This window comes from Perissodus microlepis, chromosome 7, assembly GCF_051167445.1.
Source record: "Perissodus microlepis isolate ML-2025 ecotype Zambia chromosome 7, ASM5116744v1, whole genome shotgun sequence".
NCBI classification, from domain to species: domain Eukaryota; kingdom Metazoa; phylum Chordata; class Actinopteri; order Cichliformes; family Cichlidae; genus Perissodus; species Perissodus microlepis.
Window position 1 is genome coordinate 48,576,848 of NC_140467.1, and position 16,258 is coordinate 48,593,105.

At 40.7% G+C, this 16,258-nt stretch overlaps 1 protein-coding gene across 5 annotated transcripts in view; it reads right to left on the bottom strand.

The window, feature by feature from the left end:
- Positions 1-977: 977 nt before the first annotated feature.
- The window catches only part of garnl3 (GTPase activating Rap/RanGAP domain like 3), an 80,611-nt gene continuing 65,330 nt past the window's right edge, over positions 978-16,258 (bottom strand). For 3 of the 5 annotated variants that reach the window (XM_084935618.1, XM_084935617.1, XM_084935619.1), the window contains exons 22-31: positions 14,738-14,895; positions 14,373-14,531; positions 13,888-13,954; positions 13,506-13,613; positions 12,404-12,522; positions 11,894-12,029; positions 9,408-9,467; positions 6,388-6,606; positions 4,314-4,434; positions 978-4,227 (exon numbers count right to left, since the gene is read on the bottom strand). In XM_084935618.1, coding sequence (XP_084791744.1) covers positions 4,062-4,227; positions 4,314-4,434; positions 6,388-6,606; positions 9,408-9,467; positions 11,894-12,029; positions 12,404-12,522; positions 13,506-13,613; positions 13,888-13,954; positions 14,373-14,531; positions 14,738-14,895 — 1,313 coding nt within the window. In that variant the 3' untranslated portion in view covers positions 978-4,061. The remainder of the gene's footprint in view (positions 4,228-4,313; positions 4,435-6,387; positions 6,607-9,407; positions 9,468-11,893; positions 12,030-12,403; positions 12,523-13,505; positions 13,614-13,887; positions 13,955-14,372; positions 14,532-14,737; positions 14,896-16,258) is intronic. The other 2 variants (XM_084935621.1, XM_084935620.1) reach the window with 1 other exon arrangement.

Below are 16,258 nucleotides of genomic sequence, written 5' to 3' on the forward strand. Positions count from 1 at the left end.
GCTGTAGCCCATCTTCAAGGGCTAACATTGTGTGCATTTAGAAATTCTCATCTGCATACCTTCTTATGACTTACTGTTGCCTTCCTATCATCTCCATGCTGTCTGGCCATTCTCCTCTGACCTCTAACATCAACATCTAACAACTGTAATCGCACAGAAAACTGCTGCTTACTGGATATTTTCTCTTTTTCCGACAATTCTCTGTAAACCCTAGAACTGGTTGTGCAGAAAAATCCCACTAGATCAGCAGTTTCTGAAATACTGAGAACAGTCCAGCACCAGGAGTCATGTCATTCCCATTCTAATGCTCAATTTGAACTTCAGCAGGTCAACTTGAATGCATTCAGGAGTTGCTACACCAGTTGAACAGGTGTATCTAATAAAGTGTTGCGTATGTATGATCCTACAAAAACTCTATGTAGGCTGTAGTAGAAAGGTGTCTGAATGCATAATAATGCATCCCATCCCGATTTTGGGTCTGGTCAGAGTGTCTGTGCTGAGCCCCAATACCACAAGGGCTGACGAAGCAACAGAAAGCAGCATTGGCCACGTTGTATACTTTTCTGCTGCTTCGTCAGCCCTTGTGGCAGCAGTGATAGGCGTTGAAAAGGGCAAGTGAGTAAAAGGTAGTGTGATGCTAGTATCGGTGTTCTGCTGGGCTTTGGTAGTTGTGTGTACTTCGCAATGTACTACAAAGGTAAACATTTACATTGAACCTCATAATCAGATTATAGCTGGGTTAAAAAATCCAAGCAGAAAGAAATGCTCCATTTAAACAACTCAAGACTAAACAACCCCAGACCTATGACTCAGTCAGCTACAGAAAAGAGAGTTAAAGCAGAAATGTATGTTGGCATTTAACCTTAACATTACTTACATTGCTTTCAGCCTGTATATATCTATATCTATGTATGCATGTATGTATGTGTGTGTGTGTGTGTGTGTGTGTGTGTGTAAGCCAAAGAAACCACCCAACAGAAATTTCATAAATATTTATTACATATCAATGAACAAAATCAACTACTTTCACAGCAGTGGTCTACAGCACTTGTTTAAAATAACTGCTCAAATAATATTAATATTAATAATAATATAGTTCAGTTTCCTTTGAGGCCACATTTGATACACAAACATTTACAAGTATTACTTGGCATTAAAAACGATGGCGATACAATATTTTAAGACACTTGGTGTTTTTTTTGTCAATTTTCTGTCATTTTGATATCACAGAGAGGTTCAGCAACAGTCTAAACAGTAAATATAGATTCAAATACAAAAAACCCCAAAACAAACTAAAATACCAACCAAAACAAACAAAACAGTGAAAATGCCAGGGGGAGGTAGAAACTAAAGACAAAAATACAGAAGGAATCGTAACAACGCAAAGCGGGAGAAGCAGCATTCCCCGAGTCATCCACCCTCATTTAGACACTAAAGAAGAGTAAAAATCCCTCCCGGTTCCTCCTCCTCTTGCTTCTTCTTCCTCTATCCCTTTTTCTGAGTTACGTTATGCTGTTAGAGGGATTCACGCAGAGGCAGGCAGGAGAACAGAGCAAAGGTGTGAAGAAATGAGAAAAGAAGAAGCTCATGCTCAATCTGAAGGCTGCTATGATGTGAAACAAGCATACAGAGATCCACTAACACCTACATCAGGCTAGTCACCTTTGCCAAACATTTCCCTTTGTATTACTGTCACTTTGATTAGCTTTTACATTGACACAAAGCACCATTTAACCTTTTCAGTGCTGTAATTAGGTGTTATAAACTGGGTTCTTACTAATATTAAATGAGAAGTGTAGTTGACCCTTCGTGTTAGAAAGGATTGTGAGATTCTGTATGAAACTTTTTCTAGATAAAGTAATCCTGATAAAGGTTATTAGTGTTGGAGGTGCATTTACATCACAAGTGGGGTGGATGGTACAGATGTGGAGGTTTCCCATGTTGAACCTGTGGTGGTTAAGTTTTGTCTCCCTCCTCTGGCTGTGACAGTAATTACACAAAGTTTGTTTGACCATGTTTGACCTTTTTTAAAACCATGCACTCTCACTTGCCAAGTTTCTGCTCTCAGAATTATTTTTATGATTGCTCTAACGCCCATAGGTGCTCAAGCTGTGTTTAATCATGTGGAATGTCACCCTTTAACTGATGTGGTGCATCCTTAGCTGTTTGGCATCCCAGACTGATGTAATAATATGAGCCATTGTAGATACTGATGTTTCCCTGTTGTCAACTCTACAGTAACTGAGCATTAGTGGTTTTATTTTTAATGGATTGCTTTACTCTGTAATCTGAATGTGTGGAGTATAAAATGAGGAGACATTTAAAAGGCTGAGGGGGTTTAATGAAATGAAGGATTGTTTTTAAAGCATATGTAATATTAGAGACTTATCAGTCTCCTTTGAGCCCTCCAAATTTATGGACTAGATTTTTATCTGTATGACAATAACAAAAGATTTTTCAGATGGGCAGCCAAATAGCAATCTGATCATAAACCTCTACGCTCAGTAAGGAAAGGATATCTAAACTGTGAATTTAACCGTGTGCTGCAGTGAGTTATCCCCCTAACCGATAACTCCAGGTGTCCCAGCTGTAAATCAGTGTATTTCTGGAGCTCGAGGTGAAAATCAGCAGGGCTTCTGGGCCTTGAAGTTCCAAATTAGACTCAGTGATTTAAACAGCGCACGCATGGTTATGCTTTCCAATTATACTAATTGTATAAATACATTTAGTATGTTTTTAATGAGATGTTTTGTTTTGCACTGTTAAAATTCTTAGTTTCATTTAGGCTTTAATTTTAGTTCAGTAAAAGTCTAATTTTTCCTAAAGATAAAACTACCTTTTAACTAAGTGCACATTTTACTCTACAAAATAAAAGACTTTTTCATTCCACATACAGAAAAAGACAAAGTAAAAGTAATTCACACTTTTGGTTTTGTTTTTATCATCCCTCCTCTATCCATCTAGCCACCATCTTGTTATAGAGACTCCTGTACTTTTTTTCTTGTCTCAGTTTGTTGTTTCTTTACTTTGTTCGGAATTTGGTATCATGTTACAGATCGCACTGTTTCCAAAGAAGTGATTTCTTTGCTGCAAAAAACACAACACTTGCAAGTCATGCAAATTTAAGGTCAGGTCTTTGTTATGGGATAAAATGATTTGTGCATGTGCCTTTGAGATTTTGCCGCCAGCAAGTGAAATCACCCGAGCTGATTGCAGTCGTTGGTTACCACTGTAATCGAACATGGACTACAATCATGGCTGCTACTGACAGACACCAAAATCTGGTGGCTGGTGGACGTCTACTTGAATGGAGGACAGTGGCAAACGGCACTTGTGGGAGACTTCTTCCAGGTCTGTCTAACCTGTTTACGACGGATAAGGGGAACAATGTGGGCGAAAATGTGCAGAGAGCATAAAATCGAAAATCATACTTTTACTAAATATGGGAATAAAATTGATTTTTATAATATATCTATAAATATGCATCACAAGCCAGACAGGCATATACGCCTGCATGTGTGCACTTTCGTGTATAAACAGATGTACACATATGCATATCATACAATACTTGAAAGTGGATCGGAAATAATCACATAATATACAACACATAAGCTCTTGCAACGTCAGAGGGAGTTGAGAATGCAGAGAGTTTTCTCATGCCTTGGTGCACAGATTTACATTCAGTTTGTGGTTTAGGATCAAACCGGCATCTCAAAGCTCTTGCAGAAGTCTGAATGCACCACGGCATCTTACGCAACCTCTTTGGGTTATCTGCTGCGGGGCGACACAAACAGCCGACACACGGCGGCTGAGGGGGGGCACTGCTCATGAAAAAAGTCACACACGCACACAGACATGACTTCAAACCTCCACTGCACCCATCTCGTCCGTTGAACGGGGGCTCAGAATCCCAGGGTATGTAGGAAAAAAGCGCCAAGGTATCAGAGCTCAACAACAGAAAAAAACAAAAAACAAAAAAGAAAAGAAGACCAACCAAAACAACAGAGTAAAGGCGACAGTACAGAAGTGGGCGGGCAGAGAAGTGCACAATGGGATTGTCTTCACTTTAGGTCCAAGACATCTTCTTCGAAGGATGTGGAGAGGGAGAACGCACTGGTAAGGGGCGGGCTCTCTGGCTGCAGCACCGCCTTCTCTGGCTCCGCCTCCGAACTGGACGAACAGTGCAGCTGGACATCCTGATCCACTTCGCTGGACTGTGAGGCTAGCCTGTTGTGCACAGAAAGACTCATGTCTCAAGCTCAAGCTAGCATTAAGCAAACATCAAACGTGCAGCTGCTGTTCAGAAGTGTCACCTGTCGCTGTTTGTGGACGTCAGCGCTCGTACTTTGGGATCGTCCTCTGTGTTCTTTTTGCTCATCTTTCTCTGTTTCACCGAGCCGCTGTCTGATTTCCCACTTGGTTCCTCTGTCAAGCCTTTGTTGGTAGGAGACAATGGAAAATGCATTGGAAAACTCAGAAATATGCTTTTTTTTGCCTTCCTTCTGAGAGCAGGATGGTCGATATCCCATTTATATCTGTGATTCAAAAATGAAATACAATTGGTAGCTTAACTTAACTTGAGTGTCATAGCCTTCAAGCACTATAATCCACATATTGTGTCTTGTTTAACCTGTCAGTAGTACCATAAAATAACATAATTCCCCCAACAAATGGCTTTGTTGAGTGAATTATGAGCTAGATGATTTCAAACCAAAAGTAGTAATTTTCTTGGATTTCATTTAATTTTTTAAACAACTTTTCAGTTTAATAAATCCAAAGTATATGAATATGAAATATGAAAGTATTTGAAGGTGGGGACGGATAGAAATGGCTTCTTTAGACAAAAGAGTAAATGTTTCTCCATATGTTAAGCTAATGTTGCTTTAAGTTTGCATTTAGTGTAAAAGTACCACATAACAGTGGGATGAATCTCCTCACACAACAGGAAGGCCAATAAGCACATTTTTCCAAATATCAAACTTTTGCTTTTTGCCTATGTTAAAAAAAACACCCAAAACAGGTCTACTTCAGACTTGGAAGGTACACATTGTTTGGGATCTTCTCCTACAAAGCCCAATGTGTAAAGCCATGTGGTGATTTCATATCTCAGATATAGTCTCTAATGCTACAGTCTCGCTGGCGAAAACAGTAGTAAGAGATGCTGCACAACCAAAATGAATGTGATCTTTGTGTTTTTGAGTGTTGCTTTTAACCACAGTTCACGTCTTGAAAGCAACTTTGGTGCATCAAGATAGTCAGAAAACAGCAATAAGTCGAAGTCAGTCTGCTATCAGTTTGTGACTGAATAAGGTCGGCTTGGAAACTGTATGATACGATTAACTGTAAATCGTTGAAAATCACAAATGTGTCGCCAACTACGTACACAGAAATGTAACATTTAACATAAATTCACATTAACTATTTACATTCAGAATCCAGCAATTTAACTGCAAAATGACACAGGTGCTTTTATATAGGAATATAACCAGAATACAACCAGCTGGAAACCAGTTGAGGCAGGTCTGCTATTAAAAACACACACGTAGATGATGTGTCCAGACTGACTCACACTGATTACAACCTGTTGCCAATCTGTCTCCAGGGAACCTGTGCAATCACTGTGTGATCAACTACAGGTTGTGGGTTTTGCATTCTTAACCTCTGGGTTACCAGTTGGTCAGTGCAACTACTTGTAATCGGCTGCTAAATTTCAAAATATTCAATGGACTCACTGGGCAACCACCAATTTTTAGTAGTTGCAAGGAGGTTTATATCATATCTTTGCTCTACTGTGACTGAGCCACTAAACTGCAATAGCATCTGAGACCAATACTGGAGAGTACTTCAAAGATTTTAGAATTAGTACAGTGACGTAGCCTTTCCACTGGGAGGCTGTGAGGTCACTTTCTTGATCACTGATCAACAGCTACTGATCAATGACCATGGACCATTCACAGGGAGTTGGGCAATGGCTGCCTGTCCTGCCTTAGACATCGAAGATACCACATATAATGTAATAACTGAAACAACACAACCAGAAATGAATAAATAAACAGATAAAAGATTCTTAATAGGAGCCTGTTGAGATTCTATATAGCTGTTCTTGCAAACCAAAATGTGTTTGTGGAATTAGCTTTTTTGAGGAAGATTTTAGAATGAAACACAGAGACGACAACTAGATCTAACTAAAAATAAAGGAATCTCTGTGTGTGTTTTTGACTGACTGTGATCACGTCATGTAACTTTGCTGTTGCAAGTATGCTCAAATGTAGCCGTACCATGAAGGAGCAGGTATGTGAGGGATAATCCAAAACTGCACCAGTGGGCACTAGTTCCATAAAAACAACTTAAATTTCCTATATGGCGTAAAATAATTTTTCAGTTTACCGAGCAGCTCCTTCCGTGTGCGACTGGCTATTTCTTTGATCTCCATGCGGGATAAGGAAAGCGAGTGTGTTGCAGAGATGAGGGGAGCTGGGGCCACCATGGTGGGGGCTGGTGTCGTCAGCACTTTGTTGACCAGAGGGGACTTCAGGGGTCTTTCGATGCTGCGGCCCACCAAGTTACACAGAGGGATCTTAAAAATGTGCTTGCATGTCGCTTCACCTGGGAGGAAGCCAGAGGAAGAGGTAGCAGTGAGGAAGAACAATTGTGGTAGATGACATGAGAGCACACAAAATGAAAACAAAAAAAGAAAGAAGGCTTGGCTTTAGTTCTTTAGAAATTCAAAAACATACCATATGTTTTCAGATTTTACAACTAGCAATTGAACCTTTTATTTTTGTCAATATTTCAACACTTTTGTATGGCAGTGCAATGAAAATTAAATACTTTATTTTTGACTATTTGGCTGCATAAGTTACCACTGGGAAGCTACTGCTTAGCTTAAAGTAAAGATGATAAACAGAGGGAAAGAGCTGCGTGTGCTCTTGATTTTTTTTGAAAATCTGTACAAAAACCCAGGTGGTAAAACATTAACACGTGACTACATTAGTGGTTTCCAAATTTCTACCTCTCATACAGTACTGTGCAAAGATTTTAAAGCATCCCACATTTCTTTGTGGTTTGCTTCTCAGGGCCAGATTGTCTTTCTTTAGTTCCACTTGACTCAAACCTTGGCATATTTCATCATGGTATGCATAGATTTCTTCAAACATTTCCCATTTCCTAGTAAAATATAAAGAAATGAGGGGCTGGCTCAAGCCTTTTGCACAGGCTATATATATTAGGATCACTAATATATGCACTATATATTAACTTGAACTAAATTTACAATACATCACACTCACATACATATCATCTGCAAGCATTTTCAGTGCAGCTTTAGGATACTCCAAAACTCTCACCTGACTCAAAGATTAGGCTTTTTTGAAATTCTGTTGTTGGGTATTATGAAACATACTCTTACCTCTGAGACTCTAATGCAGCGAACGGCATTACACGAGATGCACATTTGTAATCTTTACACTAAACACACTTGAAATAACCAGGGACTGGCGTCAGACATGTAAATATTGGCATCTATCTTGTATATAATCTCTAGAGGCATATTTCCGCCTTTCCGGTGCATTCAGGGACTCTCAAAGATTCAACTTATTAACATTGCTCTTGCATTCTGTGTGCCAGCCACTCCAACTCACAAAAACATGTTGTCGATTTTGTAAAGGTATAATAAGAAATAATTTTATTTCACTGGAAATAAAAGTCTTTGAATGCACCAGTAAGGACCAGTAAAAAACAGATAATGACAGCAAAAGCAAAAGCTTACAAAACCTGAAAAAGCAAAGGTGACACAGCTTGATCAAGTCTTTAACTTTTGTATTTTTGTAGTGCAGTAAAACATCTATGACATCACATGTGGCATGCGTTGCAAAACAGTCAGCTGTAATATTAATTCTGTATATAATTAGGACTCTATGAATGCTGATACAACAGAATCAAACATCCACATTTAAATGAAGCCACTTTAAAGTGATTTATAGCGCTATTTATTGAAACAGCACGCAGTCTTAAAATTAATCTTCCTTACAACAGCGAGCTAATGTAACTGTTCAGTAGACATTTATAGCAGGCCATCTATTATTCAACAGAGACTACAAAGTCTGCTCGAGATGCATTGAATGGATGTTTGGAAGTTTTCAAGTGACACAATCTGCCCGCAAAGCTGCAGTGTGTCCACTGGCAGTGCCTAGCCATTCCACTTGGGAGCAGTGTTGGAGTTCAGAAACTGCACACTGCTCCGATGAGGCAGGCTGGTGATAGTGAATGGGAGTGAATCGAGGCAGAGACTATGCTGCAAAAAAAAAGGAAGGGTCTGTCTCATCTGAAATGTCAGCGGGTGAGAGGAGAGTTAAAGAGCCACTGTGAAAAACAAAGGGTCACTGCTGATGCTTGACAGGTACACTGTGTTAGTGCTGTTACAGATCAGCTCTCACTTGCCGCTGTGTCGTCCGACGGCAAAAGGAAATAGCCAAAAATGCGGCAAGGCATGCAAGTATTTGGAATATATAGTTGCAGAGATCAATATATTCCACATGCGTTTCTGGACCAGGGGAAGTGTCACACTCCAGCACACTGGCAAAAAAAATCAAAAATCAAATAAACAGTTGTCAGGGATGTTTTTAGTACTAAACGAAGTCAAATTCACCAGAACAACGTGGCGTCTTTAAGCCAGTGGAGGTGGCTGGTGGCTAGCAGCCACATCAGTGACATCTTGCTCGCATCACTGATGTGATTACGTCAGATGAAAACCTTCCCAAGGAGCAGATATGGCAGGCGCACAGGCAGTTAAGAGGATGGGATTTTTGTCAGCACCCTTCCACCTTTCTCCACCCCCCCTCCACTCTCCAAGCACCCCGCCCGACCACCCACCCACCATCAGACTGTAGCACCGCTGTTTGGACTACTTTGGATCGAAAAAGAGGGCTGACAAAAGTCTCCATGGCGACAGTGCAATCTGTAAATCATGCTGCAGCAGACGTGTCTTCTCCTTCCCTCTTTCCCTTTTCTTGCTCCTTTTTTGCACCCCCCCCACAGCCTCCATAACCCCTCCCTTTCTGCTCACACTCCCTGCATACCTATTCTTCCTCCCCCCCTTCCCGGTAATTTCATAACTCTCTATCTTCATCACCTCTGCCTCACTTTTGTACTTTGAGCTCTAGCACCTTCCTTTCTCCCTTCTCATTCTCCCCTCGCGCTAATGCTTTAATTAGTCGGCAGACAGAAAGGGGGGTGGGTGGGGGTGGGGAAGACATAATGTTCACTTAACATTCAACCAACGTTCAAGTCAACATGCTGCTTCGGAGCAGACAGGGGTGATACACTCTGGGTGCACGTGCATGTTAGTAGGGCAGCGTTATGAGTGTTTTTATGGACAGAGGACAAGTTGTGGGAGAATCCTAAAGTACCTTCAGCATCCTTAGACATGTACAGGGAAAGCTTGGTACCATAGGGGATCCGTATAGAATCTGAACCAGGGATGAAGAAGAGGGTTACACAAACTGAACACACACAGTAACATACATTTAGGAGCACACGCACACACCCACACACATACATAGTAGGTTCTCTATTATGTCTACATCTTCCAGTAATGCAGAATTATTTGCACGGCCAGTTGAACCGAAAAAAAAAAAAAAAAAAGAGAATTCCTTTAATAAAAATGATATACGTAAGCAGAAATCCTGCACTTGACTAATTGCAATTGCAGCAATTGCTTTACTAATTGCTGTAAATACCCACTTCCATCAGGAAAAGACTGCCTGGATGGTGCAGCAGCAGGAACACAACCTTTTTATTTTTTATTTTTCCTAAGTCTCACTCTTCCCTGCAGTTCTGACTTACATGGAAACCTTTGTGTGTCTTTAACAGCTAGACTGCACTGTCCATCAGTCAGCTGACAGACAGTGAATGACAATCTTGTACAAGCTGTATTAATCTGGAGGAGATCAGGAACAGCAGGATGGGGAGGTGGTGGTGCTGGTGGGGGTGTGTGTATTAAATGGTCAAACATACAATGAAAGATGTCTGGGAGAGTGTGCTCGCTATATTGTAACTATATTGTAACTATGATTCGCAATCGAAAAGATCACAATGATGCTTTCAAATGTTCTCGTCCTTCAACTACAAATCACATTTAGCTAAGGTACAAGCTTTTTTTCATACACCTCATACTACATATGGGTATAAAACTCATATGAAGATGCTCGAAAGTAAGGAACGTCGTATCTCAGTGAAAAGTTTGTCTCCTTGATCTTTTGGCAGCATGTCGATGAACGGGAGGCCATGTGGATGCCTGTTTTGAAAAACGGTGTGTTCAAGGATCCTCCAAAATTCAAGAGTTCACTGCCTGGTGACAACCCTAAAACAAAAAAGGGATTCTCAAACTGTCAGGTCTGAGACAGAAACACTGGAGAGCGTGGTGGACAACCATTGGGAAAATAAGGAGTGAAACTTTAGTAGAATAAATATGATTTACAGCGAGATCTGTCAGTATTTGGACAGTTTTGTAATTTTCCCTCTATACATCACCATGTTGGACAATCAAGATGTGACTGAAGTGTAGACCTTCAGTTTCAGTTCAAGAGATCTAACAAAATATTGCATTACCTCTTCAGTAATTACAGCATTTTTATACGCAGTCAATCTTAAAAAAGAAATCTTAGAAAAATAAACAATAAAAATGACAAAGAGGAGTCACAGAGGGTTACAAGGCAGAATAACACTTTGTAAGTGTTGGTCTTTTTTTCAAAAGACAGTGTTTAAATGAAATAAAAGAAGGCATATTCTGCAATACTCGCTGTGCTTATCTGTCTGTTTCCTACAACAGAGGTATCAAACATAAGGCCTGGGGGCCAGAATTGGGCCGGAATTAGACACAGACTCCAATCTGACCCACTGGGCAATTTTAACAATGTGAAGGAATAAAAAGGCATACATTTTGGAGTTTTAACTATATTTCCACAGGTTTTGGAGCGTGATAAAGACCCATGGGCATAATACACCAAAGCAAATATATGAATATATAAATAATTAACCAACAGGAAATTCTCTTTTTGTTTTTTCCCCAGTGGGTTTACAAATAAAGGGCAATGACAGAACCAGAATGTTTTAGGCCATTTTACACATTTCTTACACTTTAAGCCAAAGGTTTTCCAGATTTCTTTTATTTACAACAGCAACATTTCTATATCATATAGAAAAACTGAGATGTGTTGTTGAAACTGCACTCCTTTTTCTTATATTAAACTATTCCAGGGATTAAATGTGTAGTTAAAGTTCTTTACACTAACAGAACGGGTTTCTGTCCGGCCCACTTAAGATCAAAGTGGGATGTATTTGGTTCACAATGTAAAATACGTTTTTGACATCCCATCCCTGCCCTTCAACATAGATAAGCAAATTTAATCTAAAGCAAAGTTTCAGATTATGAGTAGGTCCTTGAACACACCAACAGGCAACATTTTTGTACCGGTTTTGGCTTGGTAACAAAGATAATTAAACAAAAGCACCTAAGTCTTTCTACCTCATGTTTAAGTGCCGCAAAAGTAATTTTTTAAGCATAAAATTTGTTGAATGAATGACTTTTTCTCTGAAATAATTGTAAGAAAGAAGGTCGGTAATAAATACAAGTAACCACATTTGTAAGTAAAATTATTTGTAGGGTTAAAAGGCCGTTGACAGGATACCTATTCGTCTACTGCTACTCTAAATACCCAGCAATGAGGACATTATAATGTTTCTCATAAAAAAAAAAGATGATGGCAAAAGTGATTAAAGAAAAACTTACTGTCACAGAAAACTGCAGGTTATCAACCTGAACTAACGTACACAAATGTTGCAGTGCTTGAAGCTAAGAGAGACTCCAAAGTCAAACATCCTGCGTGGGTCTTACCATCGCCGAGCGGCGAGGGGAACATGGGCATCTCATAGCCGGTGGGCGTCTGTGGGGAACTCTGGGAACTGGTGTCTCTCGAACTGCAGTTGGAGGCTGAGCTCACTGGAGCCGATGAAACGAAATAAATGTCTGACTGTGGGTGGAAAAAGCAGATGCAAGCAGAGAGGGAAATGAGAGGGAAATGATGGACGTGCAGAGAAGGCAGGAAAACAGAAAGGTTTGAAGCAGGAGGTGAAAAAGAAAAAACAAAGAATCAGAATGAATCATTGGATCTCAGGCGCACTGTTCTGTTTGCAATTATCGGAGTGTATAAATCATAGTTGTAATATTGCTTTTGCAGCCATGCAGATTACCAGCCTTATTTCCCACAGGGATAATAAAGATGGATTGAAATGAGAGCTCCCAGACATCTTCTTCTACAACAGAGTGAAGCCTGACACTGAAACTAAATTCACAAACTTGAGGATTCTTGTTCAGTGGGTGTGATATGTTGTCATTTATACAGACCCGTGAAGCAGCCAGCTGCAGCTCCGGGACCACTGCTGTGTACACAAGATTGCCATTGACCACTAGTCGAATCTCAATGGAGTCCGTGGTGAAGGCCAGGATGTAAGGAAATGCACAAACTGCAAAGACACCAGGAGGATAAGACAAAGTATTTCATCAAAGGGAAGCCACTGAATCAAGTATGACTGCAATGCAAAAAATGTAAGCAATGTTGACCTTTCTTAATACTTCAAATTTGTAGTTATTAGTTTCACTAAGAATTATTACTATTAGATTATTGGCTAAATATATATGCAGAAACGCCCAACCCATGCTTGTACTATAGGTGCCTCAGTGGTGGTGCCTAATTCTGGTTAGTTTTGTCTCCAGTGAAACAGACTTTCTGTAATTTGCGACAAAAAGATGATTCAATTAGATATCTCCACATAGTGTGCAGTGTGTCCTTAAAGAAATTTGAGGAAACCACACAAGTGGAGAACACAAGAAGACATGGGAGACTATCTGATATGGAAGCAATGCCATTAAGAAATAGGAAATAAAAATCCAGCAAATCCATCTATTGTTCAGCAAAGTCTCACCAGAAATGGTCTTAGAACGTAACTACTGCGATAAACGAGGAACCACTGTACACAGAAAAGTATAGATTTTGATCCAGCATACTATATCAAAAGGGTGTGATTACTTTTTTTAAATTATGAAAATTACTGTTTTATATGCCAGTGGTGTGAGCTGATTTTAAATTGAAGATGTCCCACATGTTTTAATACATTTGTGTGATTACTCTGCACTGTTGGCTTTAGTGTGTATGTGCATATTAAAGCAGGACACATTACTGATGCACAGGAGGCCAGAGGGGCAGCATTTTGTTATGAGCAGTGCCAGGGTTACAGGTTTAACACCAGCTTTTTTTTTTCTTTTTCATCCCCTTCTGCGTTAATAATAAAACGTACACAGAAACACACGCACATATGCGCACACACGCACAAGTAATCACTTGGGCCAGTCGGACGCTTGTGATTACACATGACGTTTCCATGGTGACACGAAGCTCAGCGCCAATGGGCAGGGTGGGGCCCCGAGAACTGTTGCCGTGGCAACCTACCAATAGCATTGGGCATCTGGTTCCAGCTGAAGTGGAAATCCGAGGTGTTGGACTGGATCATCGGTGTGGAGCCGTTAAACGGACAAACTTTCTTATAGTAACAAATATCTGCAAAAGACACACAGGATTCAGGTTAAAGGTTTTTATGTTACACCACGATCGACAGCAGCCTTTTATTGTGAGTCGAAGAGGGCAGACAGCTTTTTGTCCTTTTATATAGCTGAAGCAGAGGGATAAAAAGCTCCCTCACTCTTAATATTCTGGAGCTGTCTCTGTGCAATGACTTTTATTCCAGTAGCAGAGGAAAAAGGCAGATAGCCGACATTACACAACATCTGAAATGTCTGGAGTCAAGAGAGGGATGGTGGTGGGGGGCACTCACAGTTGTAACACAACAGCAGACCTGCCTCCCCGTCTTCATACACATCAATGGCCGCTACAAAATTTACCTGCAGGCACAAAGAAGTCAGTTTAGTGAAATCAAAGACGGTTCAGAGGCGAAAGGTCAAATAGGAGACACTGTTTTTAACAAATAATGTCAGGTCAGCACCCTCAGGGCAATACAGAAGATACACTGCATGTCAGCTACAGATTTACTTTTCTCTAAATAGAAAGCAGAATGAGATGCTTTATTAAGGCAGCTGTTCATCCTACAGCCTGCGCATCCATTTCTCCCTTCTCTCGCCTCCCCAGCTGGTGGCTGTGAATGACAATGTTTGATTCACCCAAGCAGGCTGGTAATCAGCAGGTAAATAAAGCCGCTAACTAAAGGTTTCAGTCCTGTTTGGCTTCAATAAACATCACATAGAAATGCAAGAAAGCAAAGAGAAAGCCGCTAATATGTGTATCTGTGTGTGTGTGCCTCACCCTGTTGGCCTCTGCGTGATGAAGCCGGTAGGCATCTCCAGTGCTCTCATTGATCAGGTCAAATTGATGTTTGTAGGCCACACAAATCATATTATCATTTTCCCCGGTCGGACCGTCCACCAGCGACATCACCACCGGCGGGTCGCACAGACAGATCTCCTAATGGGAGCGTGGTACACGTAGTTAACATTAGCACTCTTTACTTTTACACTCCTGTCTTTGTTCTTCTTTCACCCTCTTCTGTTTGATAGATAATTAGACTCTTTTTTTAGCCCCCATTACATTTGGGTATTGAATACAATGTGCATGCTTGATTCATATGCTGTTTTTCCACCTTCTCTTTGCTCATGTGGACTTTGATTTACCCGTATGTACTGAAACTCCTCCACTGGAGAATCCGCTCCTGTGGCGACGGCGCTGAAACGCGGATGTTTCCTGGTGATGAGGAGGAGTTTGTTCCTGATGGCTGCTACTATCCTCAGCTCTGAGCCGTGGTGGGTGTTAATAGAGTACAAATGGCAACCTAGGACAAAGCGGATGAGAGGGGAGGCTGACAAAGAGATGGAAACTATAATGGATGTTTGCTGCTGCAGGTGTCGTTCCCTGGCATCGTCCCGCAGATCAATGCATGCCGCTCAGACAGCTGGCATGACACCAGTGGATATAACACTGTGTGTGTATTTGTGTGTACACTGTAAAAAGGAGATTCATTAAGGTTGCACTTCAGAATTGATTAGATACTTGTTAACCTTGTAAACAACCTCATAAACATATTCAGATAATCCTTCAACAGGTCAGAAATGTAGATGTTTACTTCTTTAGGAACATTTGTACAGATGAACAATATTTACAGCTCAAAGACATTTTTTTATGTCTGTAAGCCAAAAGCTCAGGTTTCAATCTGCTCAAAAAGCTTGTTTTCCAAGTTTTTCTACTTGCATTGAGCTGTTGTCAGCTTGGCATGGATTTCTTCATATGTCCATCTCAGGCCAGCACTGTGGCTTTGGCACAGGCCTGTTCCAGAAAACAGAGTTTGCTAACCCTGAGATGAGGATTCCTTAATCCCTGGGCTATTCACAGACTCTATTCGTTGGCAGATTTTCTTTAACAAACCCAGAGTTTCTCTCTGACTGCTCCCCTAGGTTTGTGCCTAACGCAGCTGACTGAATCTCTCTTTCATTTCCACATTCATGCAATTGATAGCAAAACAATCAAATGTGTTAATTTGCAGAAGTTTATGTCGTTACAGATGCTAATTAGATTACTTTTTTACTTCAAGCTGTGCTGGTTGCTTAGGCCACCACATTCTTCCACATTTATGGGGTGGCTGTGGCTCTGGACCTACATCGGAGTGTGATAGTAAGCAACACCTGCCAGAGGCCAGTAGAGAAGTAGGTTCCCAAGTAGGAACTTCTTTATCTCCTGTTTATACCAACAGGAGCATGGCGAGAAGCTATCAGTCGATCCAATCTGTCTTAAAATAGGTTTTAACGTTGATCTGAATGTAAGAGGTTTCATCATCAAATTAGCTCTTTTCCACAGTATGCCTTTTTTCCTGTCTCCCTCCCCTCACTCCCAACTGAACCTGGTTCTGCCGGAGGTTACTTCCTGTTAAAAGGGAGTTTTTCCTTCCCACTGTTGCCGAATGCTTGCTTATAGTGGGTTGCCTGATTATTGGGATTTTCTCTTGTGTTATTTTAGCATCTTGACCTTACAATTTAAAGCACATTAAGGGGTAATAGACACACTAGTCCACCACATGCTTAAGTTGCATTACCAGCAGGGGGAAATAATAGATTTAAAGCCAAGGAGTCGTGAATGACCAATGTATGAAGTACATTTCAGGCTCCTTTTATGCCAGAAACGATTAAGCTAGGTAGCTGATA